General features: G+C 37.1%; 1 protein-coding gene across 4 annotated transcripts in view; it reads right to left on the bottom strand.

Moving 5' to 3' along the window:
* Positions 1-24,742, bottom strand: part of VCAN (versican) — a 114,459-nt gene that overhangs the window by 64,602 nt on the left and 25,115 nt on the right. For all 4 annotated transcript variants that reach the window (XM_067031253.1, XM_059063442.2, XM_067031252.1 and 1 more), the window contains exons 4-6: positions 22,115-22,289; positions 21,903-22,030; positions 6,661-6,954 (exon numbers count right to left, since the gene is read on the bottom strand). In XM_067031253.1, the coding sequence (XP_066887354.1) occupies positions 6,661-6,954; positions 21,903-22,030; positions 22,115-22,289 (597 nt within the window). The remainder of the gene's footprint in view (positions 1-6,660; positions 6,955-21,902; positions 22,031-22,114; positions 22,290-24,742) is intronic.

The following is a 24,742-nucleotide window of genomic DNA, read 5'->3' as shown; positions in this document are numbered from 1 at the left end:
ATATTGAAAGGGTTAACACTGCTTTTACCCATAGGCATGAATTACTGTTCTTGGCTAAGGGAAGTGAATATTATGTAGTTTTAAGATAAGGAGACGTTAAACATAAATAAATAAATAAATGCAGAGTTTGGAAACAGTAGGTACGTTATTTATCAGAAACTACAGCACCAACTTGAAGTCTAGTAGGAGGACTTAGTGCTACTATTCTGGAGGCTTCTGTCTCTAGCTACATAATGTCTCTGGGGAGAGGGAGTGCCTCAGATTGCAAAACAACAAAAAAGCCACAGCAAATGTACCCGAGTTACATATCAATGATTACATTGTCCATAATGTGGAGGCTTTCATAACAACAGGATATTAACACCACTATTCACTTGATCCCCGGTGTTGGACATTTGTCTTCATATTCCTTTCAAGTCTGCAGAGTAGCCTTGTTTATAATAAATAATATAATGCCTCTGGCAGAGGCTGCTTGGTATTTGTTGTAGTTCTACATCTTGTTCTACCCATTATGTTTGTAACTCTTAAGGGTCTTGGTTCCAGCCTTACTTTTAGCAGGAAATGCAAACATAGAACAGGAAGTAAAGTACCCACATGATATATTTTAGCTCTGTAATTACAAATCACTGGAAACAACCCTGAGCATCAGAAAGAATGGGCTCAGGCAATAAAAAGTAACATGTCATCATAAAATGCTACACTATAATGCCTCCAGATTTACAGAGAATGGCCTGGCCTGTTTAAAGAAATTTAAGTTGTGTATAAAAGTGACAGTGTTGTAGATAAGATTCTATCTCAACATAAAGAAAATGCAGCAGCTTAGCACATAAAGATTTTGTTATTCTATTTTTTAAAATTCAGATTTTCAAAAATCAAAAACTGATTGCCACTAGATTCAGAAGGAACTGATCTGAGGAACTCTGTAGTCATTGTTTTGCTACATCCTGTATGATTTTAAACTAGTTGTACAGGTAATGTCTGTTCCCCTGATAAAAGTTGTAATATCTGTAGTATCTGTAATATCTTGTGGCTTATTCTTAATAATCCCCAAACCAGAGTCCTTAGAAAACAAAACTGGATACTTTTGAGCTCCAGCTACTCCATCAAAACTTAATGATATTAGGGCACTGAAACTGCTCTGTATGATACTAGAAAGGCAAATACATGTCATTATATATTTGTCCGAACTCAGAATGTACAACACAAAGAGTGAACCCTAGTGTAAACTATGGACTTCGAGTGATTATGTTGTGTCCATGTGGGTTCCTCAGTTGTAACAAACGTACCACTCTGATGGGGGATGTTGATAATGGGGGTGGCTGTGCATGAACGGGGGCAGGGAATATATGGGAAATCTCTGCATCTTCCACTCAATTTTACTGTGAACCTAAAACCGCTCTAATAAATAAAGTCTATTTTAAAAATTTAATGATAAAATGATGTGATTTTGTTGTAAATCAGACTTGAGCTGTAACAGATTCTTCATTTTTTGTCTGATATGAGCTGTTATTAGCTGTGGTCATTTCCCAGACCATTTTAAAGCCCAGATTCATCAATTTTATAACAAAAATTTGGTGGCCATTTCATTATGATGTAGTTAAAAATTCTTTAGTCTGCCACTTTTTACCCCTTTGTATTAAAACAAAACTAAACAACAGAACAAAAAAGAATCATACTCTTCAAAAACATGTTAAATAACTTTCTTTTCCCCTTTTTTTTAAGAAAGCTTTTTCTGCATTCATTTCCTGGAAGAAGCTTTTGTTATTTTGATTGACATGAACAACTTAAAGAACCTAAGTGAGGTTGACTATTTTTCTTTTCATTCAATTCTCTATCCTCTGAAATTCCATAACTGTTACCTCATTTAACTGCCAAATATCATGTTTGTTTTATAACTGCATTCTTTGGGGAAACAGTAAAATGTACATACAGAGAAAGTTCCCATGGAAACGTAATATAAACACTTAGCACACTGCACATTAGAGAAAATTTAATCATATTATTATTAATAACAACAAAAAAAGCTAATTTTGCTTTTTCCCTCTGAGTAGTTCCATAGCTGATGAAATTCACTTAAAAGGAGGTGATAACTGCAATAGGGCCAAAAGAGGGCCTGTGAATCAGGTCTTCCTATGCTCCAACCCAAGTTCTACGTTAGCAACTTTCCACAGTGCTATGAAAATACTTTTATAGCATTTTAAAAATGAAGGACTCAGATTTCAAAAACTACGTAACTGTCTGTCATTATCAATTATTACTGAACTGTTTGGTGTTGCCTTCCTCTAGGCCTGAAACACAGTACTATGACAGTAGTATGTCTCAGAGAATCTCCTTTACAAAGCTAGGATCTATGTGACTTTGTTTTCAAAAACAAGCGTTTTCAATAATTTGAAAGCCCTGTTTAAAAGTCTGCTTATAATTAAGTTGATTAATTCTACTATTTGGAATGGAAAACCTCAGACTTCCTTTTGGGGTTGGGTTGCTTTTTCATCAACTTAACAGCTGATTTCCATCACAACTCAGTATATCTGAGCATCTGCGCCATTTGCTTCAACCATTCCAAAACAAAGGAACTAATTTTAAAAAACACAAATATCTACAAAGACATATCTTAAGGATAAATGCCAGTGTATTAATGATGACTATTACAAAGGTGAAAGCACAACTCCAGATTATTCTAAAAGTGTCTCTCCAGAAGGAGGATTCACATGGAGAAATTTTTGCCCTGGAAAACTACCAGTGTCCCTTCAACTTCATTATCGAGGAAGCCAACAGAAAGCAGCAGGATTCTTTTCCCACAAAAGCTCCCTTCCAACATTTGCAGCTGTCTGCCACACAGATGTTTCACATCACTGTACTTTATGGTATTTTATATCCTATGGACTAGCCTCTCCAGTGCTTCTGTTGTGAGACATGAGGCAGATTTTCCTAATAAAAGATAAAAACCCTATTAGCAGCATGATGGGCGATTTAACTTATACCCATACTGCCTACATTATAGGGAAATCACTGGATATTCAATAAGTTGATTCCGGGTTCATGGTTGCGGAAAGAGTAAAGTTTGGAACAATGAGATTAGAATTGAAATTAATTTTTAAAGTTTTACGAGTGACTGAATGCTAACCAATTCAAATTCAATAAACAGAGACATTTTAAAAATACCAGTTTGGGAAGGATAAGTTTTGACACCTATGGTCAGATTATGATCTAGGGCACAAAAAATATAATATACTGACCATAGGTTAGAAGGGCAGGTCAACTGTAAAAGTGAACAAATATATAAGAAAGATAGCATAGGAAGTGGTGGGTACTAATTTAGCCTTCTCTAGACCACTATCTCTAGCTCCAAGTTTAATCCAACAGAGGGATGTGAAAAACAATGAGGGTTCAAAGCAAGATGGCATAGGTGATTAGAGGCCTCAAAATTAAAATTTCAGAACAAGGAAATTGTTTCAACTGAGGGAGACACTGAGGGACAACCGAACAGTTGTTTTCAATAGTAGAAATGCTGTAATTTAGATTTTGATCTCCAACTTAAGAAGGAAAGATGAACTCAAATTCTAATGCAAAGGTTAGATAATTGGAAAAACTGAGAGTGATAGTAATGGGATATTGGAATGGGTTTTCTAGGAAACATTCCCTATCTCCCTCTCCTGGAGATCTTTAATAATATTAAGTGAGAGGTTATTATGAGTCTTCAATAGTTTTGATTCACTTAAATTTGGGGAGTATGGATGATCCTTCAAAGCCCTGCATAACTCTATTTCACAGAACTTGCTTAACTCTGAGGTCAAAGAAAAATGAAAAGTGTACAACTTAACCATCAAGGGGAAATGTACAGGAAAACTTTATTTCACAAGGACATTAATTTACTTGTTTTTCAAGTCTATTTGACAAGAACAGATTCTAAGTATATTTATCATCAGCCATTGTTAATGTTCTATTCAGTGATTTTAGAAGGAAAAGGGAATTATAGCAAAGTGAGATTTGGTATTGTTTATTCACCATGAAGTGGCCTTAAAAACACTTTCTACATTTGGTAAAAGCAAACAAGAAAAATATCTTTATATTTCTAAATTCTTCTACTTAACCAGCCAGCTGTACATCTCTGAAATCACTTTTGGAATTGTCCTTAAGGCCATAACTCTTACCAACTTTAACTCTATAACTTTAGTCACTACTCAACTATGTGGGAAACTGGACAGCAGGCAAGTCATTTTGAAAATATTTTTCAAAGTAAAAAAATGTATATTTTAAAAGAATCTTTGAAAAATGAATTAGAAACTTGGGGAGGCTGTTGGCATTGTGTGTGGTTTAAGGAAGGCTTTTATGTATGACTAAACTTTCTTAAACTTTTATATGCTGAATAAATTTTGAGTATGGTAGAGTCTTACAGAAGAACTAAATAAGAATCTAGCCTTTAGCTTAGGTGGGGAGAAAAATGAAAATTTGAATCCCTTATATTTGCCAGTTACATATTTCTAAGTTATATAGATTCAAATGAATTAGGGAGAAAAAAAATGGACCTAAACTTTCAAATTATATTCATATTTTATATAGATTTTTAGTAGGTGGTTATTTTATTTGAATCTAACTACATTGTTATTTTGTGCATTCATGTGAATTCTTTATTTAAATAAATAATTTAAAACACATCAGGATGAATTCTTTACGGCTACAGACAGGCTTTGGTTTAAATTTGTTCTCAAGGAGAACAAAATGTGTAAAAGTTTTCTAGTGCCAGGTTTATAAAGCACAAGAAAAAATCAAACAAGGTAGTCATGCTGGATGATTCAACTCCTTCCTTAATTTAACCTCTCTAACCCACCTGTCCCCATCCCCTCTCCAACACACACACACAGATTTGATTTTCTTCCTTAATCACATCAGTCACTTAGTGCAAAACTGATTTTAAAGTTTGAACTACTTGAAAATATACCCATAACCCATTATGGGTATATGGCTTAAAGGAATGATATCTTTCTACTTCTTTCTACTTCTAGGGATAAGGTTTTGTTATTATTGTTGATGTTTGTTTGTTTTCCTAAAAATGATTAAGACTTTTTCTGTAGTTTCAGGGCCTAGGAACAAAAACTAATATGTTCAATGGCTTTTCATGGCCAGTTTGTATCACACTGATACTCAGCACGTGGCTTTAACACTCAGAAAGTTGAGTTTACAGGAAGAGATCCAAACGGAAGTATCTTAGCTGGGAAATAGCAGTATGTGAAATCATACCTTTCTGTTGCACTAACACCTATTCTCCTGACTACTCAGACATCCCAGTTCTGTGTCTTTTTGGTTGATGAAGAATGTCTGTATATTTCACTTCAGAAACCAATTACAAAATAAGCTAGTGTATTTTCTACTCATTTCAGTTACAGTTGACCCTCCATATCCATGGGTTCCACAACCGAGGATTCAAGCAACTTCTGATTTAAAAAAATAAAAAGTTCCAAAAATGCCAGAAAGTTCCAAAAAGCAAGACTTGAAATTGTTGTGTGCCAGCAACTATTTACATAGTTGGTATTATATACTATTACATAGTATAGGTATTATAAGTAATCTAGAGATGATTTAAAGTATACAGGAGGATGTGTGTAGGTTATATGCAATTATTACTTCATATAAGGGACTTGAGCATCTGTGGATTTTGGTATTCCCAAGGTTTGGAACCAAACTCCCATGGATACCAAGGGATGACTGTACGTAATCACTATAACAATATATATTGGAAACTTAGTAAAAAGTTCTTACTGTATTTCAATATAACATGGCTCTATTTTGAACATACTCAAGATCACCAAAAATTCTAGGAGATATTTGTTTTGTTGGCACAATATAGATCCTACTAAATATCACAGTGAGATTCTGGATTACTTGCTTGTTTAATTAAGCATTCTACAAGCACTATAGCATGTGACTACTAGTGCTAAAATAATTTAAGGACATCTGAAGAATTAAAATAAGTATATCATGAATGTTGAGAAATGTTACTTAAAATCCATTTTAAGTAGTAAACCTGACTGAAGATAGCCTATTTATGTTAGAGCTTGCAAAAAACATATACTGTACTTCAACGTGATACTAGAGAATTAAGCATTAGAATGCACATATTTCCATTATTTGAAATAAAATGAGATAAAATAAGATTTTTATTTATAGCATGGTTCATTTTTAGGTATTATCCACGTCAGCTCCAAGTACTCACCTGCAGTTACTGAAATTTAAATCCTCCGCCATTTAAAAGAAAGGGTGACAGCAAACAAAGACAAAATAAATAGAATTCAAGGATTCAACTCAGCCACAGTTGGTCCCAGCATTATAGCGTCAACAATCTAATTGCATTGAAGGACTGAAATGAATGTAAAATAAGTACGCAGAAACATGTTCTATGGTTCTAAGTGCAATATGCATCACAGTTAAGGCCTTCACCTGACATTTCCTCATCCTCTCTAAAAACACCATTTGACAAACTTCTTGTTTTAACCGTATCACTGCTGTTGCATTTCCTTGGTTTTGAAAGTCACTGAACTGTTTCCATTCCGTGCACACACTGCAAGACATGGAATCATTCCAATGGCTAGTTGAACATCAATTGCATGGCTTCGAAGTATTTTTTTTTAATCTGTAATGTTTAAAAAGGTACCAAACACTTACGTTTAAAGCAGTAGGCATCAAATCTGCTATCAGGGAGAGGGAAGCCTGTCTGGTTCTCAAAACGATACAGGGTTCTCACCCCAAGTAAACCACCTCCACACTGGGCCCTGGCCACAGTCACAGGGTGGCGAACGCTGGCGTCCGACAGCCACCCGTAATCACACTGGTCGAAGCCGCTCCTCCACGCCGCTTGGAGCTCCCCCACTGTCGCCAGGCGGGCATCTTGGTTTTCACACCCTTCTTCAGCTTCCTCAAAGGTGAATTTGTTGGGAGCAGTGATGTGGAACACATCACCTGCAATCAGAAGAGGAAAAAGGGTCTAAATTTTACTATTCAGTCCCTTTTTGTTTATGGGAGATGGGGAAAAGCACATAATTATTTTTTTCATGGCAAAGTAGCAGCTTCTATACTTTAAAACAGAAAACTCAATGTTACCTCATTTTGTTATAACTAGTGTATGATAAGAAATAACGCAATAAAAAAAGAGAACACACACCAGAAAAGTTTCACTTTATATAGGCCGTAGAATATATATATAGGCCGTAGAAGCAGTCATTTGATAATAAAGTTATAATCAGTTCTTTAAAATGAACAAACTTTTCCAAATGATTCTTTGGTTTACCAGCCAGGAAACGGGTTTTCTCTTGAATGAAAAAGGCTGTGATGTACTTATTAACACTGCATGTTGGAAAGAGAAAGTTGCCTTGAAATGTCACTGAGGTTATTTTTCTTTGTCTACCCTAAAATCAAATAGGAATTCTCTGACTCTCACATCTATCTCTACCATCAAAATGGATTAACTCCCATCAAAGCAAACAACAAAACAAGAAGACCTCCAGGGTTAGAAGAGGGGGACGGGAAAGAGGCAGAATGGAATGCTGCTTCCTGCCTTCCTGTCCTAGGCACAGGGCTGCCTTGATAGTTATGCAGGTCATGGCCTGCACTTGGGCAGGGCTGAGCGTGTACGGGGGCCAGTATCCCATTCAACCAGCCGAAGGTACCAAAGCCTCCCTGGAGGAAGGGGCACCCTTTTTCTTCTTGCTCTGCCCAGCGTGGATACCTTTTGCAATCTGTCTGCCCAGAAGGAGCGCCCTTTGCAGTTCACACAAAGTTACCGTATGTGCTAGCAGGGGCTCTAACTAGGTTGGAGAGACTCTTACATTTGCTTATTGATGAACAAAGAAAGGCAGAACATTTACTTTGTTAATCGTCAGGCTCAATTAGACCCAATTAGTATGTTCATTATCACTTAACATGTCACAATAAAGTATTCTGGAAATGCCAGAGAGTTTGTTAAATTGGAATTTTACCTGGGTAACTAACATAACAACTTGCTGAAATAAATGCAATGTGAATTAAATGATTCTTTTCACACGTGAGCACGTAAGTGGCTAAAGGAGACAGAATTAGAGAATACCTAAGCAAATATAGCAGGCAGGAGGAGAAGTATAAAAATGAAGTCTAGAGGAAGCTAAAATATTGATAGCCCATTATTACAGCAGCTGTGGGTCCTGTTTCTATCTCACTGAGGCCACTCTCTGATTCTATGAGACATTAGACAGCTGGGATGCAGAGCTTCCATGATTTGGATCTTCATCTAACTAAATCCATATGTAACAAGAGATTGTTTAAAATGAGTAGAGCCATTACTCTCTGTGCGTGTGTCCTAGCTTTATAACACAAGAAAAATCAGTCAGGGAAAAGGCCAAATCACCCATATCAGCTCCTCTCGCTGCAAATCAAAAAATGCTACCAACGAAACTAGGCCAAATCCCAATAAGAGCTATTTGAAGAAGAGAAAGAAAAATGACTTTTACCTGACTGAAAAAAGCAGGGTAGAGGTGAGAACGGGTTTTTGTCCTTAATTATCTAGGCTGGCAAAGGACAATAATCTCAAATCCAAAAATATACTATAAGAACAAAGATTCCCCCTCCCCATTCCTAGAATGTCTCCCTTCCCACTAAGTTTTAAAAGCTTAAGGGTCACACGACCAGTTGCATAGTATGTACTTAATAATTTGTTAAATGAATGGCATTTCAAGCTCTTGTTCAGAAACAAGGGGCCCTTTTTCTTCCATCCTTCCCAAGCAGCACATTAAAGAGCCCTAACTCTGCTGCAGAGCTTTGGGTAGCTGCTGTCGGGGACAGGCGATTCACTCACCTATGGATTCGGCTCAAAGCAACCTGGGGAAAGGCAGACAAGAGAGACTGTGTCACCCCAAGCAGCCTCAGCAGCCCTGTTCACCTCAGCATTACACTTGCATTTGGCCTGAAAGGAATGTAAGTGTGAAAGAGGGCAGCAGGCCAGCACGCTTCCTTCTAAGGTGGAACACTTGGATTTGTTATTACAGCTGGAATATCAGTATTGTTGCCTTCATTTTCTGCATTGTGAGGTACTTCTACAATGAGGCAAGAGTACTGTTCCTTTTCAGTAACAAGAGTGATCAGCCAACCAGAGCAGGGCGGAGAAATATAATTAACGGAGTAAAACTCTGCTTCTCCAAATAGCAATTTTAGTCCATGTGATGGAAGAAATCAACTCCTCCAAACACAGACATACCAAAGGGCCAATGAAGAAAAATGACGGCATGATTTTCTGGGTAACTGGTTTTCCTATTTTAAATAGCAAACATGTTTGGGGTATTAAAGGAAAGAAAGGCTTCAGTAGGTGCTGGCAGGTTAAAAAGGGAGTTCCCTTATTATTATTAAATCAATAAAGAACTACTTATAGAACTTTTCATATAAAAACTCTTGTTAAATCTGACTTTATATCAAAACAGTGATTTAATTCACTTGTTTGGAGGATACAATTTCCATCTATCCAATCTCCAAAAAATAATGATTTTACTTATTTAACTAAATTCTGTTATCCCCAAGGCCACCTATTTTCCTTTTCATTTATATGTAAAATTTTATCAAACATTTCAAATAAAATTTTAAAAGCTTATTGAAAGAGATATCACCACTGGGTTTCATGTAACTCAGATGAAATTTTATTTCAAATAAAATTTTAAAAGCTTATTGAAAGAGATATCACCACTGGGTTTCATGTAACTCAGATGAAAAAAGGAAGATTTAACTGGCATTAATTGAGTTTACCCTAAGGTGAGAATCAAACCAATTCATCTCTAAAGGTAATGTGTGGCCTGTCATCATATATGTCATAATTGTTGTTTCATTTTAAAATAATGAGAAAAGGAAAAGAAAAACATTTACTTTAACTCTGTTCCAAAAAAAAAAGTCTAAGCCTTCCTAAATCATAACTGTTTAACATAAACATTACCTTGTCCACTTCAAAAATCTAATGATATGGTGAAACATCCACACTATGGAATTCTCTTACTGAGTCTTAAAGCTTTTAGAATGGACACTCAATCTCTACCAAAAGCAATAAGTTGAATGTCTAAACTTTGCCCTTCCTATGTCTCAACCTCAAATTATTAAGGCCAGACATCTTCTACTTTTCTCAAATATGCCAGAATATCCTGGCATCAGTTTCATACTAAAACCAAAACCAGAAAGAAAAAAAAAAGTGAATTAATAGGTAATACACAGATAGCAATAACTGAACTAATTCATATTACTGTGTCTTTGATTTCTAAGACATCTATTTTTACATTTTATTGACAAAACTAAAATAACCTCCTGTCAAGTACTTTTTGATTCATTAGTTGCCTGGTTTTAAATAGATAATCCTTTGACATTATATACTTTTTATCTAACATAATACAAATGTAAGAAGATCTGCTGTTTAAATCAGAATTAACCTGTTAAAAGCTTATTGTTGAAGATGTGGATTGGGAAGGTTATTAACTTATGGTACAAGTTCTAAGAATATAATTTCCAAAAATGTCTTCTACAGAAAACTGGTGATCCCTGAGACATGAGTAGGTATTCTGAAGAAAAGAGGTTTCATGGACGTTGGCATTTAGGAAACAAATACAAGTCATCTAACAGGTCTTCGTTTCTGTAAGACTTCTCAGAGTAGTTAATATTATATTATTTATTTGGAAGTCCCCACAAAGAAGTTAGGATTTTTAAGCCATTTGACCAGAGTAATCTCCTTTTCTCATAGAAGACTAATTAACAGTCCATGGATCTGTTTCATGGAATAGTTTGGAAAACACTGCTCTAGAGACATGTATGTTTCAATCAGGAAAAGGAATCTCAATTGAGCCATAACAAAGATAACTTAGTATTAAGTTTCTGGTAGCCTATGTGTTAACCTGCTGGAGATAGAAGCAGACTGCATAGACCAGGTAATCAGAGAGAATCAAAGCAGGAGCCAAAAAACAAAGCAAAGGGCATATGAAGTCCATTGCCTCCCAGGGGTGTATCAGAGACTGCAAGGGAGCAAAGGAATCTGGCGCAGAGCAGGGACCCTGATAAAGTGTCCAAGACCATATTTAAGCTGAACACAGAAGTGTCTCATTTCTTAAAAAGAAGCTTTTGCAAAAAGTCAAGCAAGGTAGAGTAGACAAAAGTAGCAGTCTTTCTCCTTAGTCACTAACTGTAGGTGCAAGTCTTTCAATCCCATATCCCATAGAAAAATGCAGGTTTTAGGCTAAACACTGTCCACTTTTACACTGGGAAAAGCAGTCAAGATGTTAAGATTTTCAAAGATTTTACTGATCTACTCTCAGTTTTAAAATCTGTAGTCAGGAATTATTTATAGGTCAAATTATATGTTCTAAACTCTAACATCAGTCATTCAAAGCATTAATGACATTAGACAGAAATTAAGTCTGGGCCAGTAACAGGAATGTAAACCTAGGCTTGGTCCAAAAATGAATGATCATATGAGGATATACCAAGAGATAAAATCTAAAGTGCAGAGGCAAAGCCAAACCAGGAACCAAAGGAACAGAGAAAGAGAAAGCAAACATGGGAAATCAAGCTAAGCAACTCAGTGCATTTGCTTAGCTTCTCTCTCTCCAACAGGACTTCATTGGTCAGGTTGTATAAGTTCCTGCCCTGAGGCTATCTTAAAGGCACCTTTTGGCCTCTGAAGTAAGTAATAAATGTTCCTTCTGAATTTTATCACAGTATCACCTTAAGAGTGAGAGGAGAGAGCAAAGCCTTCCTTGAGAGAGAAAACGCCTATTATTAGCATCAGACAAGGCGTGTTCTAGCTCTACTCTTGAATACTGTGACTGAACAATTGAATGTATTTTAGCTTTACTGGATATATGCCTTCCTGGAAGAGAAGCATCACTTTTATAAGTTAACAAGGAGTCTACTATTCAGTTCTAGAAGTTGCCTCATCAAAGCAGTTACATCTATAGGACATTTATTATCAAATTTGTAATAAGAATACAGATTTGAAACATGTTTCTAAATGTTATGTATGTAGGAGATAATTGTATCTCTCAGATTATTATAGATAATAATTATCTATGATATAATATAATTAAATAATAAAAATTATCTATCAATTTTTCGCTGATTAAGGAGAGCAAAAAAAATGTCAGGAAAGAAATACACAAAATATCCTTTATACACAGAACGACACATGGGGCTTCCCTGGTGGCGCAGTGGTTGAGAGTCCGCCTGCCGAAGCAGGGGACACGGGTTCGTGCTCCAGTCGGGGAAGATCCCACATGCCGCGGAGTGGCTGGGTCCGTGAGCAATGGCAACTGAGCCTACGCGTCCGGAGCCTGTGCTCCGCAATGGGAGAGGCCACAACAGTGAGAGGCCCGCGTACCGCAAAAAATAAAAATAAAAAACGACACATGACTTAAGGTAAAAAGCCAAGTTAAGTTGTTGTAAGTAAGAATTTACTGACATGTATGCACATATATTTGCATTAGTACACGCATAAACTATAATGCAGAACAGAGGATTTCACACACAGGATAATTTGCATGTTCATATGGAAAACATATATAACCTCTAATTTTCCATTTCAAGTTAAATGATCTGGCTTTGAATTATTCCTGTTATTCCAATTTTCCAGGGATGTCCTAGAAGAAACTGGAAGACATTGCTGGTGAGACTTTAATATGTGGTGACATTCTACAAACTAAATTCGTCTTAATCATAGGAATTAACATCATCAGAAATATTAAGAAAAAAATACTTAAATTTGACAAGTAACTGCTAAAAGACTCCCTGGAAAGTGGACCGTGCATGTTATTTTTCCACACTTTTGATTGCTAAATGGAAAAGCTATTTCTTAGCAGACTTTAAAATGACACATACTAAAATGGCAAGCAATGAGGAAAACAAATGAAAACATTAAGATGACCTACACTGTTCAAAAGCTAGACTTTACACTCAGGAGTAGCTCAGAAAAATTATGAAAGAGCCGGGGTCCAGAGCAAAGCTAAGATAGGATATTTCTCTTCCACTGAAAATTCCCTGAGATCACCAAGGTGAAACGGGGAATTGGCATCAGCAGATCACAGATAATTATTCAATTCTTTCCTGGACTGCAGCTGATGGGCCGCTGTCTGTGGTAGTCAAAGCTGATATATCACCACAATTATCTCGATGTGTCTATTTTCTGGGTAGTGTGATCAATGTTTATATTTATTCTGTTTATTTGTGCTCATAACCTTTCTATCCTGAACTGTCTGGTCTGAAAATCAATTCTTATAAACTAATCATGAGTGCCTTTGCCCATATGAGAACAGAACTTCCTGATTTTTTGTTCACTATAAGGAAGTTCAAGATTTGTGATTGTTACTACATTTCGTTGCAATGTGGGTCAAAATGGTATATGAGTAATAAATGTGTGCAAAAGTAGATATGGTGTGTGAGAATGGAAAGAGTCACATGAAATGCCCATAGGATAAAACCACTTAGAGTATATGGCAAGTATTATGGTGATAAATACAATTCAACATAATTATTACTAGGTTTAAAGTTTTGGACTTTTATTTTTTTTTCAAAGGAAGCTTCTTTTTCTCTTTCTGTCTTTCTCTCTCTTTTTTGCCCAGGTCTATATATACAAGATCAAAGCAATAAAGACTAATACTCATTATCCTGGATCATGAAATCCATCAGCTGTACATGGTTGGTTAACAGCTAACCTACACTACTATATAATTTCTTGACAGCCAATATTTGTAGGTAATTCAAAAGCATGTCAGTTCCCCCTAAGATCTGATCCTTTAACCTGTACAGAAACAAACGGTAACAAGAAAACTTCTGGGGCTGCCAAGGTAACTTCATCCAATTCTAGTGTTAGGCTGGCAATGTTTCTCATTTGAGGGGTAATGAGACTGGAAAGCTAGGTCAGCACCTTTCAAATTTCTCACTTGTTTTAGGCTGAAGTAGACACATAATGTGGCTTAAAGCATAGACACTGGGTTTTGAAAATTTTAACCTCTAATTAATTTTAGAGAATTGTCATTAGGCAGCTGTGATAGTCAGTTAACATTCTCTAAATCAGATCATATTCATGGGAAAGGGAATCCACATATTTTTCAATGTGTTATTACACAAGATCTTATATATGTCATTTGAAAGGTTTAAAGACACAGGAAATCCCACTAAAATTTAAACATATTTTTATGGTTTGCAGGATGTCGTATCTCATTCTTTCCCAATGACAGAGCAGTAAGATTTTAATTAGAGTGAAAAAGAGGTTCTAAAACATTTCTGGATGTCTGAGTCTTCAAAATATATGAGATTGAATGTGTTATTTGGTTTGACAGGCTCAGTATGGCTGCAGGTCAACACAGGAGAATTAGGCTAGTTTTTTTTTTTTTTTACTTTTCACAGCTGAGAGTTAAATGGCCACTGTATTTCCAAAGAAGCTCTTCTGATTTAGAATTCCGATTTAGAAATTCCGATTTAGAAATTGATATCAAAACCTTAAAGCAAATGACTGTCACATGTTTCAAGGGCTTTATGTCAAGACATTTCTACTTTCTACTTATTTAAGGTAACTTTATAAAATAAAAGGGGGCTTCCCTGGTGGCGCAGTGGTTGAGAGTCCGCCTGCCGATGCAGGGGACGCGGGTTCGTGCCCCGGTCCGGGAAGATCCCACATGCCACGGAGCGGCTGGGCCCGTGAGCCATGGCCGCTGAGCCTGCGCGTCCGGAGCCTGTGCTCCGCAACGGGAGAGGCCACAACAGTGAGAGGCTCGTGTACCACAAAAAATAATAATAATAAATAAATAAATAAATAAAATAAAAGGGACTGTATATAGAAAATCCTAAGGATTCCGTTAAAAAAACTATTAGAACTAATAAGCAATTTCAGCAAGGTTGTAGGATACAATATATAAGACCAATATACAAAAATCAATTCTATTTCTATACACTTCCAATCAGAAAAAGAAATAAAGAAAATTCCATTTGCATTTGTGTCAAAAAGAATAAAATAGGGCTTCCCTGGTGGCGCAGCGGTTGGGAGTCCGCCTGCCGATGCAGGGGACGCGGGTTCATGCCCCGGCCCGGGAAGATCCCATATGCCACGGAGCGGCTGGGCCCGTGAGCCGTGGCCGCTGAGCTTGCGCGTCCGGGGCCTGTGCTCCACAACGGGAGACGCCACAACAGTGAGAGGCCCGCGTACAGCAAAAAAAAAAAAAAAGAATAAAATATTTAGGATTAAATTTAACAAAAGTACAGCAAAACTTATACTCTGAAAGCTATAAAAGCTATAAAACATTATTGAAAGTAAAGAATCTAAAAAAAGATGAAAAAAAATCACATGTTTATGGATCAGAAGACTTAATATTGTTAAGATGACAATATACCTCAAACTGATCTGGAGATTCAGTTCACTCTCACCTGGCTTCTTTGTAGAAATTGACAAGCTGATCTTAAAAATCATATGGGAACTCAAGGGGCCCAGAAGAGGTAAAACAATTTTGAAAAAGAAGAACACAGTTGGAGGTCTCATATTTTCCAGTTTCAAAATTTACTACAAAGCAATAGTATTCAACACAATGTGGTACTGACATAAGTATAGACATATAGATCAATGATAGTCCAGAAATAAAACCATATATCTATGATCAACTGATTTTCAACAGGGTGCCAAGGCCCTTAAATGAGGAAAGAATAGTCTTTTTAACAAATAGTTCTGGAATAACTGAATATTCACATACCAAAGAACGGATTTGGACTCTTACCTTACGCCATATACAAAAAATAACTCAAAATAGGTAAAAATAAAAGTAAAACTTAAAACTTCTACAATTCTTAGAAGCAAACACAGAAGTAAGTCTTCATGACTCGGGATTTGGTCATGTGTTCTTAGATATGGCACCAAAGGCACAAACTATCAAAGAAAAAGTAGATATTGGACTTCATCAAAATTTAAACCTTTGTGTGTCAAAGGATCCCATTGAAAAAGTAAAAATGCAGATCGGCAAATGGGAGAAAATATTTACAAATCATGTATCTGAATAGACTCTCTTGAATCTAGAGTATACAAAGAACTCTTACAACTCAATAACAAAAAGACAAATACCCAGTTTAAAATGGGCAAAGGTTCTGAATAGGTATTTCTCCAAGAAAATATGTAAACGGCCAATAGTCATAAAGGAAAAGTTGCTCAACATAATTAGCTATCAGGGAAATACAAATCAAAACCACAATGAGATAGCATTGTACACACATTAGGATGGTTATAATCAAAAAGTCAGGTGAAAACAAATGTTGGCAAGAATGAAAGAATCAGGACCCTAATGTACTGCTGGTAAGAATTTTAAAACAGTTCCTCAAAAAATTAAAAATTGAGTTATCATTTAACCCAGCAATTCCAATCACTGCAGTCCAAACAGGAATGCAATCATTACTCAAATAAGGATATTTTTATGTGAGAAATCAGAGATTTGGGGGGAGCTTTAAGAGCAGTTTGCATCCTCTTGGTTTGTAAGACTGCCTGTTGCTCTACTGGGGAATCTTTGGTGGTCCTCAAAAGTTACTACAGTAGAACAGGAAAAAGGGTATATCCAGTCACTTAACCTCTGTGCCTTAGTTTCCTTATGTGTAAAAATAAAGGTTTTAAATAAATGCCTGTCAAGGTTTTTGTGAGAATTAAGTTAAATGGCAATGCAACCATACAATAAATAGTTTCTTTCCTTACCCTACCTATGGAGCTACCTCACAGTTAATCTATTCAAGTCACCATACTGAATGAGGATGCATTTTCCATAGGCGCTGCAGGGTGCCATGCCTGGTCACCTTCCTCAGTGGCTCTTAGCTAGACCATTCAAACACTTAAACAAAAACAACTCCAAGTTCAGTTTCAAATCCTTAGCAAGGTGTGTTAATATCTAAAGTCTATTTGGGAACCCACAGCCATAACTGTGATCTATGATTCTGTGAATTCTACAGAGAATAACTATACAAAGTTTCAGCATCTTCTAGCACCAACCTCAACCAATGTGGAGAGGTTCTATTATCCAAAATCAATATTTGAACCCATCTGCTGAACCAGAGAGTGCAGGAAGCTATTCTAGCTGACATGGGGCTTTTTGACTGAATAAACCCAGTTATCACTAATTCTTAAATAACTCCCATTGGTGAAGTACTCTGTAGATTACATGCTGTAAATTCCATCAAAATTAAGTCAATCTGAGCAACCACAGGCAGGAAATCACACAGTTTCCAGATCTGATATATCTGATTTTGATCCTATCAAAGACTCTAAAGAAGCTGGAACTAAGCCTTGCTCTAAGACCTGTTTAATGACATTCAGGCTTTTACCCAAATTTTTAGCTTTCATATCTAAAGGAGCTCATTAAGAGAAAAACAAAAAGTTGTTTTTGGTTCCAGGTCAGACACAAGCATGACGTGGAGGCATTAGACAAGTCATAGAGGTGATAGAGCTATCCTGGATTTTGACATGAGGAAGCAGTAGAAAAATAAACCTGAAATTTGTGAACAGGGACAAAGAACCGATGCCAGAGAGGACAATTGGCTGGGAAGGCAAGAAAGGGCAATGACTGTGAGAGGCTGGAAAGGAGAAAAGAGTGTCTCTAGGAAGGAATTATTTCTAAGAGACACCACAGAAAAGAGTGAGAGGAGAAATTTGAAGAGAAAAAACTAGTATCATGGTGATCCAATTAAAAAAAAAAAAAAGATCTTTAGTAAGTTTGGTGGACAAAGCTTGGCATTATTTTCAAGTACTATAGAAATGGTAGCATGGTGGAGACAGCCTCTGAAAGAGACAAACATCTGGAGAAATACTGCAATTACCACCAAGTAGTTCTTGAGTAACTATTATGTGTCTATTACTGGAATAGGTTCTTCACTGTGGTTGGGAAAGTTACAGAAGATGACTATGGCCTGATCTCTAGCAGAAGCTTACGGAAATTTTTCAGAAATAAAAATAACAGGTAATAGTTTGTGTCTGATGAATATAAAGCAACCAGAGAAGAATTAAACACCAGATATGTGGAACTAACTCTAAGAAAAGTGGGAGTTCAGAATCAGGAAATGTCAGTGTGAGCTGGAAGAGGCAAAGATGGGCTCTTGGAGGCAGTCTGTTCATAGGCAGAGAGAAGAGTAGAATGCTGGAAAGGTGAGAGGCTTGTGTTTTCAGAGAGGATCAAAGCAGAACTGCTGGCAGGAGGTAGCAGAGGGTCTGTGGATGACTAGCGCACATATGTGGCATCATATTGGAGAGAGGGAAACACAGTTGAATAGGTTATTCCCAAGCCAGGATTGAGGGACTTTGCAGGTCAGGCAGAGTTTGCCTGAGGAGGAAGGCAACAGGAAATTCACACTACACAACGCTGAGTAGGGGAATGATATGACCATGGTGTTTACGTGCTTTGATGGTCATAAAACAGGTCCTCTGAAGAACTGTTAAAGGCTTGGGGATTATTTGTGAGAGAAAACAGAAAACCAGAGATGAGACACACAAATGATTCACAGGGACATCCCTGGTGGCACAGTGGTTAAGAATCTGCATGCCAATGCAGGGGATGCAGGTTCGAGCCCTGGTCCGGGAAGATCCCACACGATGAGGAGCAACTAAGCCCGTGTGCCACAACTACTGAGCCTGTGCTCTAGAGCCCCAGAGCCACAACTACTGAGCCTGCCTGCCACAACTACTGAAGCCCGTGCACCTAGAGCCCGTGCTCCACACAAGAGAGGCCACTGCGATGAGAAGCCCACGCACTGCAAAGAAGAGTAGCCCCGCTTGCCCCAACTAGAGGAAAGCCCTTGCGTGGCAACGAAGACCCAGTGCAGCCAAAAATAATATAATAATAAATAAATAAATTTATTTTAAAAAATGATTTGCAAACTAGAACTGTGGGTATGGAATTCAGAAGAGAGTTCAGGGCTAGACATGCAAAACTAAAAATTATCATTTTTCATTTTTTTTGTTTGTCTGGTGTCTCTTTGTGCCCTATTCATCCCACAAGGCATTTGACTTATTTACATACAAAAGAGCAAAAGTGAAATTAAATGAACCAGTAAGGACATTGGAGCAATGAAAAACTGGGAAGTAGAATTGTGATGAAGCCCAGAGATGTGTGAAGTTATCCAAAGGGCAAGTGTAAAGCGATGTGAGTAGAGTGGGCACTTAGTTTGGAGGTTAATTTATTAATTCACTCATTTTATTCAACTCCATCTACGGAGCACCTACTGTGTGCCAAGGACATAGTGGGGATTCACATGATTCCTTCCCTCCCAGAATCCATGGTCTAGTAGGAGAGATTGAGGAATAAGCAAACATTTGCAGGAGGGTGATTATAGTCACACATTCAAAGATTGGAGATGGTAAAGGTGAGAGAGACCAACTAGGACTTAGGAAGGGGATATGGGATCAGTGTGAGAGCCCATAGTACAGACACATTCAAGTGCTGGGAAGCTTGTGTGAAGGTCAGGGAATTGGAATAGTAGGGTGGTAGCTGTTCCAGGTGAAAGAAAAGCCAAAGGGTAGGGCTAACATGGAAAATACAGGCTAGAGAAGGAGAAGCGATAGGTTCCCAAGGTTGCCCATGTCAGGGCATCTTGTTACTCTGCTGACCCAAATTTCAGCCAGTGCTTGAATTCCTATTTATACTTATTCTTTTATCTTTTTCTTCCAGCTGTTATGTGATAAGACAAAAAAATTCAAATTCTGTTGTTTTGGTATAAATATTCCAACTAAAGTTATGCTATATTACACATTACAAGTTTTCAGTTATCTAATATGTGGAACAATTATCCCAAGTAAATATACAACTGTATGAAATACAGTTGGGTTACACTGGAGGAGAGAATGGTTTGACCAATACCAGTTGCCCTAGAAGTGGCGATGTTTATGGAGGAGGAGAAGAATTCCTGTATGACTAATAAATCCTTCTCATTGTGGTGTACGCATACATCCTCAGAATGACTCTTCTGACAGAGTTCAATTTTCCCTGAACACTAGTTTTGATCCTCCGAACAGATTTGGGGAAGCCAGCTCTCAATGGGTACAATGTGGCTAGGAATCCTTGGTAGGGCTTTTACCACCAAGACCTGTCAAAAGTATCTCACACAGAATTTGTACAGGGCATGGAATTTCTGGAACTTCTGCAGAAGCAGAAAGTCCTCTGGCCTTCAAGGAAGTTAGGGATTCTGCAGCCTTAGAGACTGGGGTTTCAGTAGCTCCATCAGGATAAGACTGAAGAAGAGACATGCAGAGGGGCCCCTAGGTGCTCCTTCTGGTAGCATTGTAAATACTTAAACCTGTCTTTCCATCAAGGAGTCTGGCTTGTGATGCTTATTCATATTGGGATTAAATTGGCCATGGATTTATACTTGAAAACCACATTTCAATGATATTTGGTAAAGATCTTTTAGGTAATTAGAAGTTATGTATAGTTTTTCAAAAACTATCTCTGGTTTAGTTCCAGCATTACCAGTGTTCCAGAAATTTTTATAACTATCACCCTAATAGATATTATTCCAAAGGAGAACCACAGTGATAAAACAAATTCCACCTTAGTGAATTTGAATACAAATTTCCATCTTACTGAGATAGCAATAACCAAATTTATTTCCTAGAACCAGAATCTCCTACTGACCATCTCCTATTCTATGAAAAAAGTTAAATAAATTTAAAATTAAATTAAATTTAAAGGAAGTAGCTAAGCTATATCTATCTATCTATATCTCATAGCATGGATTTCACATAGCTTTTCCCTTTGTCCTTGTAAAAAATGGAAATTGTTATATCAAAGTTACGGTTTAGAAAACACATTTATCAGTCTTAAATAATAGTTATAATAAGAATGTTAAGATGCTAGAGAACCACACTTAGCAGCTTTCTTGGAAGCAGGCCATCCTATTCAAATTTAGGGCATTAGGCAAATATAAGCTGTTTATTTTCTAGCTTTCAGTCTCTGAGGTTGTTTTTTCAGTTCATAGAATCACAGAATTTTAATGTTGGAAGGGACTATGGAAGTAATCTAGTCCTACTTCCTTATTTTACACATAAGAAAATTGAGATCATTCTTTTCTTGTGGAGTCAGCCAAAATTAAAAGTATAACTCAATGCAATACTTCTATTTATATATTTAGGCTTCTAAGATACCTGTTGCTACAAATGAAATTCCACTTCAAAAGTCACAGAAATTTCTCTTCTTATAATAAAACTGCATTGTGTCCTTAGATAACATTGCCACAAGAGAACTCAAACTTGTCTCTAAGAATCTAACTCATGCTAAGTGAGAAATGATAGTGCCAGAATCAATCAGACTCTAAAGCATCTCTAAAGCGAGGCTTATATCTTACTTGGCTTCATAGTCCTAACTACGAGCAGAGTACCTATCACACAGTAGGTGTTTTCTTTTAATGTGTTCATTGGTTGAATGAATGAATGATTGCTCTAAATATTAGTGTAGCAAAGTGAACACAAGGAGAAGCAAACCATGAAAATCCTTCCTGGGCTAGTTCGCCTTACTCAGCTGCACTTCGGGGTGTTTATCAGCACTTGGATTCACAGTGGTTTGTCATCACAGGATTTTACCTGAAGTTCTTACAAGAATAGGTACCACCCTTACAGGTTTCTATTCTTAATGCTCTAAAAGTGTATTGGAAACAGTCCAATGGCAGCATGACTGAAAGCAAACCTGCCATTAACTAAAGACATTTCAAACCTACATAACCATTTACACAGCCCTCGTTCTCTTTCCACTTTAATTTAAGCTTATTTCACCACAGAATCATATGGTTATTTAAACTAAATGTTGCTGTTTGGAATCCAAACAAGCACGAAGACTTGCTCTATCCCCACGTGCTCCCAGTCTTTCCTCAATTTTCTTAGGTCAAATGAAGCTATAGAAATTTGAACATCTTACCATCCAGATGGTCCACGTAACAATACACATCATAAGTTTCATGAGTAGCACGGAGTCCATAGGTCCTGACTCCTTCCTTCCCCATCATATCTCCATAACAGCCTTCTCGGGGAGCCCGGATGGGATACCTGGGGAAATAAAGGACTAGTAGGTAGCACTTTATTCTCGCTCCAAATAAATGAATTAAAGCTGGTGGCCCCCAGACCGCTCACCTAACACTCTGATCAGACAGCCAGCCTGCGTCACATTGCTCAAATCCATCTTCATAGGCGGCATGTAGCTGCTCTGGGGTTGCTATGACAGCCCCAATATCCAAACAAGCCTTCCGTGCCATCTCAAAATTCAAAGTGTACCTGCTGGTCGCTGCCCTGTAGTGAAACACAACCCCTGCAAAGATAGCAGCAAACAATTATGGGCAAGTTCAAGTCTCCCACTATACTGTGCAGTTTCTCATTGGAGTAATACATCAAATTACTTGCTAACTCGGTAATAACATCATGACACTTCTTTATTTTTACTTTATTTTATGTAGCATTATGCAAAATTATGGTGATCTGAGGAGCCCCAGAAATGTTGTTCAGTTAGGTGTCCTATTCTGCTCCATTAGAGAGTTTCAAGAATTTTCTGTTCCCATGTAAACAATCTAAAAAAAAATGATTTAAGCCACTAAATCCCAAATGGTGACTAGTTGACCTAATTGCAGGTAGTATTCAGGTTATTACGGGAACCTTGGACAATTAAATGGAGTAGGTGCTGCAAGAGATACAAAGAGTTAAGGGGGCCACAAGATCAACTTCTCCTACTTCATGTCTTTACTCAGGGCCAACTCAATAGAAGCACATGGAACCTTCACCAGCACCACTTCCTACAAACATGAAACATTGTAATATTTACTTCCAGAGACAATATACTAAAATGGAAAAGACGCTGGACTAGGTATGAGTGAGAAGGCCTGTTCCAATCCCTAATTTGCTCCTTAATCATATATAAGTCTTAATTTTCCCCTTCATAAAGTATAACTAATATTGCTTAGGTTATTTGATTGATAGGAAGGTCAAATTAGATAAAGAATTTTAAAATGTCGGATAGGCTGCTGTGATAAATGTTTATCATATTCATAATTTAGGTATCCACTTTGACAGGTAAGATGTATGATTTTTATCCCAAAGGAGGCCTAAAATAAAATTCTCCAGACTCCCATGGGCAGAAGCCAGGCATCCTGATATGTGCCTCAAATTCCACTTCATTGTATTTTAGGAGTTACATAAACTAGTGGTTCTTGAACTGTGTTTCAGGGCTCAAAGAATTGTCAAAGGTCTAAGGAAAGAGCAGCTGAGGGGGTGGAGCTTTGGTCCTCTTCTCCTACTTTAGGAAGAGCATCTCCTTTTTTTAACTGGAGTAAATATGGTGACTCATTTTCATAAAGAGCGAAGTGAGTCAAGCTAATGTGCCTAGGAAGTCACTGGAAAATAGAAATTGGGGTAATTGGGTCTTATGGATGAGATTTTATTGAGTCATATAATTCTAAGACCACTTTTTTGTTAGGCAGAATTCATTCTGGTTTCCAAGATATCTTCCACTATCCTTTTATTCCTAGTAATTTCCTGGAGTTGACAACAAGTCTCTCTCTCTCTCTCTCTCTCTCTCTCTCTCTCTCTCTCTCTCTCTCTCTTACAGCCTGAATTCTAGCTATAAGACTGTCTCCCACATGCCTATCCTTAGACTGTCTCTCTCTTCCAAAACAGGTATGTGCCAATAAAGTATCTACAGGGAACAGACTAGCCATGTCATACATAAGCACTCTGATCACTGTCAATACAGAAAGACCTGCAGAGGCACCAAGTAGATGCATTGACAACAAACATTCATTTTCCCATTTCTGATATTGCAAAGAAAAAAACTGATCAAATGCCTTTCATAAAATCTGTAGCTTTGTAGAACGACTCTAAAATTACCAGGAAGTATATATGGTGCCATCTAGTAAGTATGAAAGATAGTCTATAATGATCTCTAAGGCTTAAGCCAGACTTTGAATGGTTTTAAATTAGTCTTATGTTGATCAAAGCTTCAAATAGCCTTCTTGGTAATTAAAAATCTTCCATGTGCACTGAAGATTGGCAGTAAGGGGGCACAAAGGGGCCTCCATGACCAAGGCAGGGAATACCAGGCTGTATAAGTATCTGCAATTGCTGGGATAATTTGAAGACCACATGGGGCTAAGGAGATTAAGTGGAGGATTTTCATTGTTTCAAAGGGGGCAAGGGGCAAATCCACTGCTAATTCTTTAATGATGAAAAATGTAAGAAGTTGTAAACTTCTTGTGGGATTTTAAAAACATATATGTATATATAAATTTATATGCAATGTGTATCTAACACCATATATATATATATATATATATATATATATATAGTGTATGTTACATTACACAAAAAGAGGAAGAGAGAGATCAGTAGAAAAAACAATACTAGACAAACCAAAGTAAATGATAAAAAGGTTAAAAGAGCAAAGAGCCCAGGGTGTTTAGTGGATGCCTGGAAAACATAAAAATAGATTTATAGAAGGGAGCAATACAATCTGAATGGAAAAGGATGTTCAGAAAATTAATCTGTCACATCTGAAATTCAAAATATTTCCTTTTGGCTACACAAGAAAGAGTTTTAATAAAACCCTTTGTATATATTTCTGAAAGGTAAATATTTTATAGGGAAGTGGAGGGTTGGAAGAAAAATCTGTTCCATCATGTCTGGGTATTAGAATTTTGCTTAATAACTTGCCAAAATATTTTTCTTCCAAGAGCTATGGCATTATGTGTGTACCCAATTAAAGCAATTTTTCTT

Source organism: Kogia breviceps, chromosome 4, assembly GCF_026419965.1.
Source record: "Kogia breviceps isolate mKogBre1 chromosome 4, mKogBre1 haplotype 1, whole genome shotgun sequence".
In the NCBI taxonomy this organism is placed as follows: Eukaryota; Metazoa; Chordata; class Mammalia; order Artiodactyla; family Physeteridae; genus Kogia; species Kogia breviceps.
The sequence above is the reverse complement of the archived record's forward strand: the minus strand, read 5'-3'. Positions and strand labels throughout refer to the sequence as shown.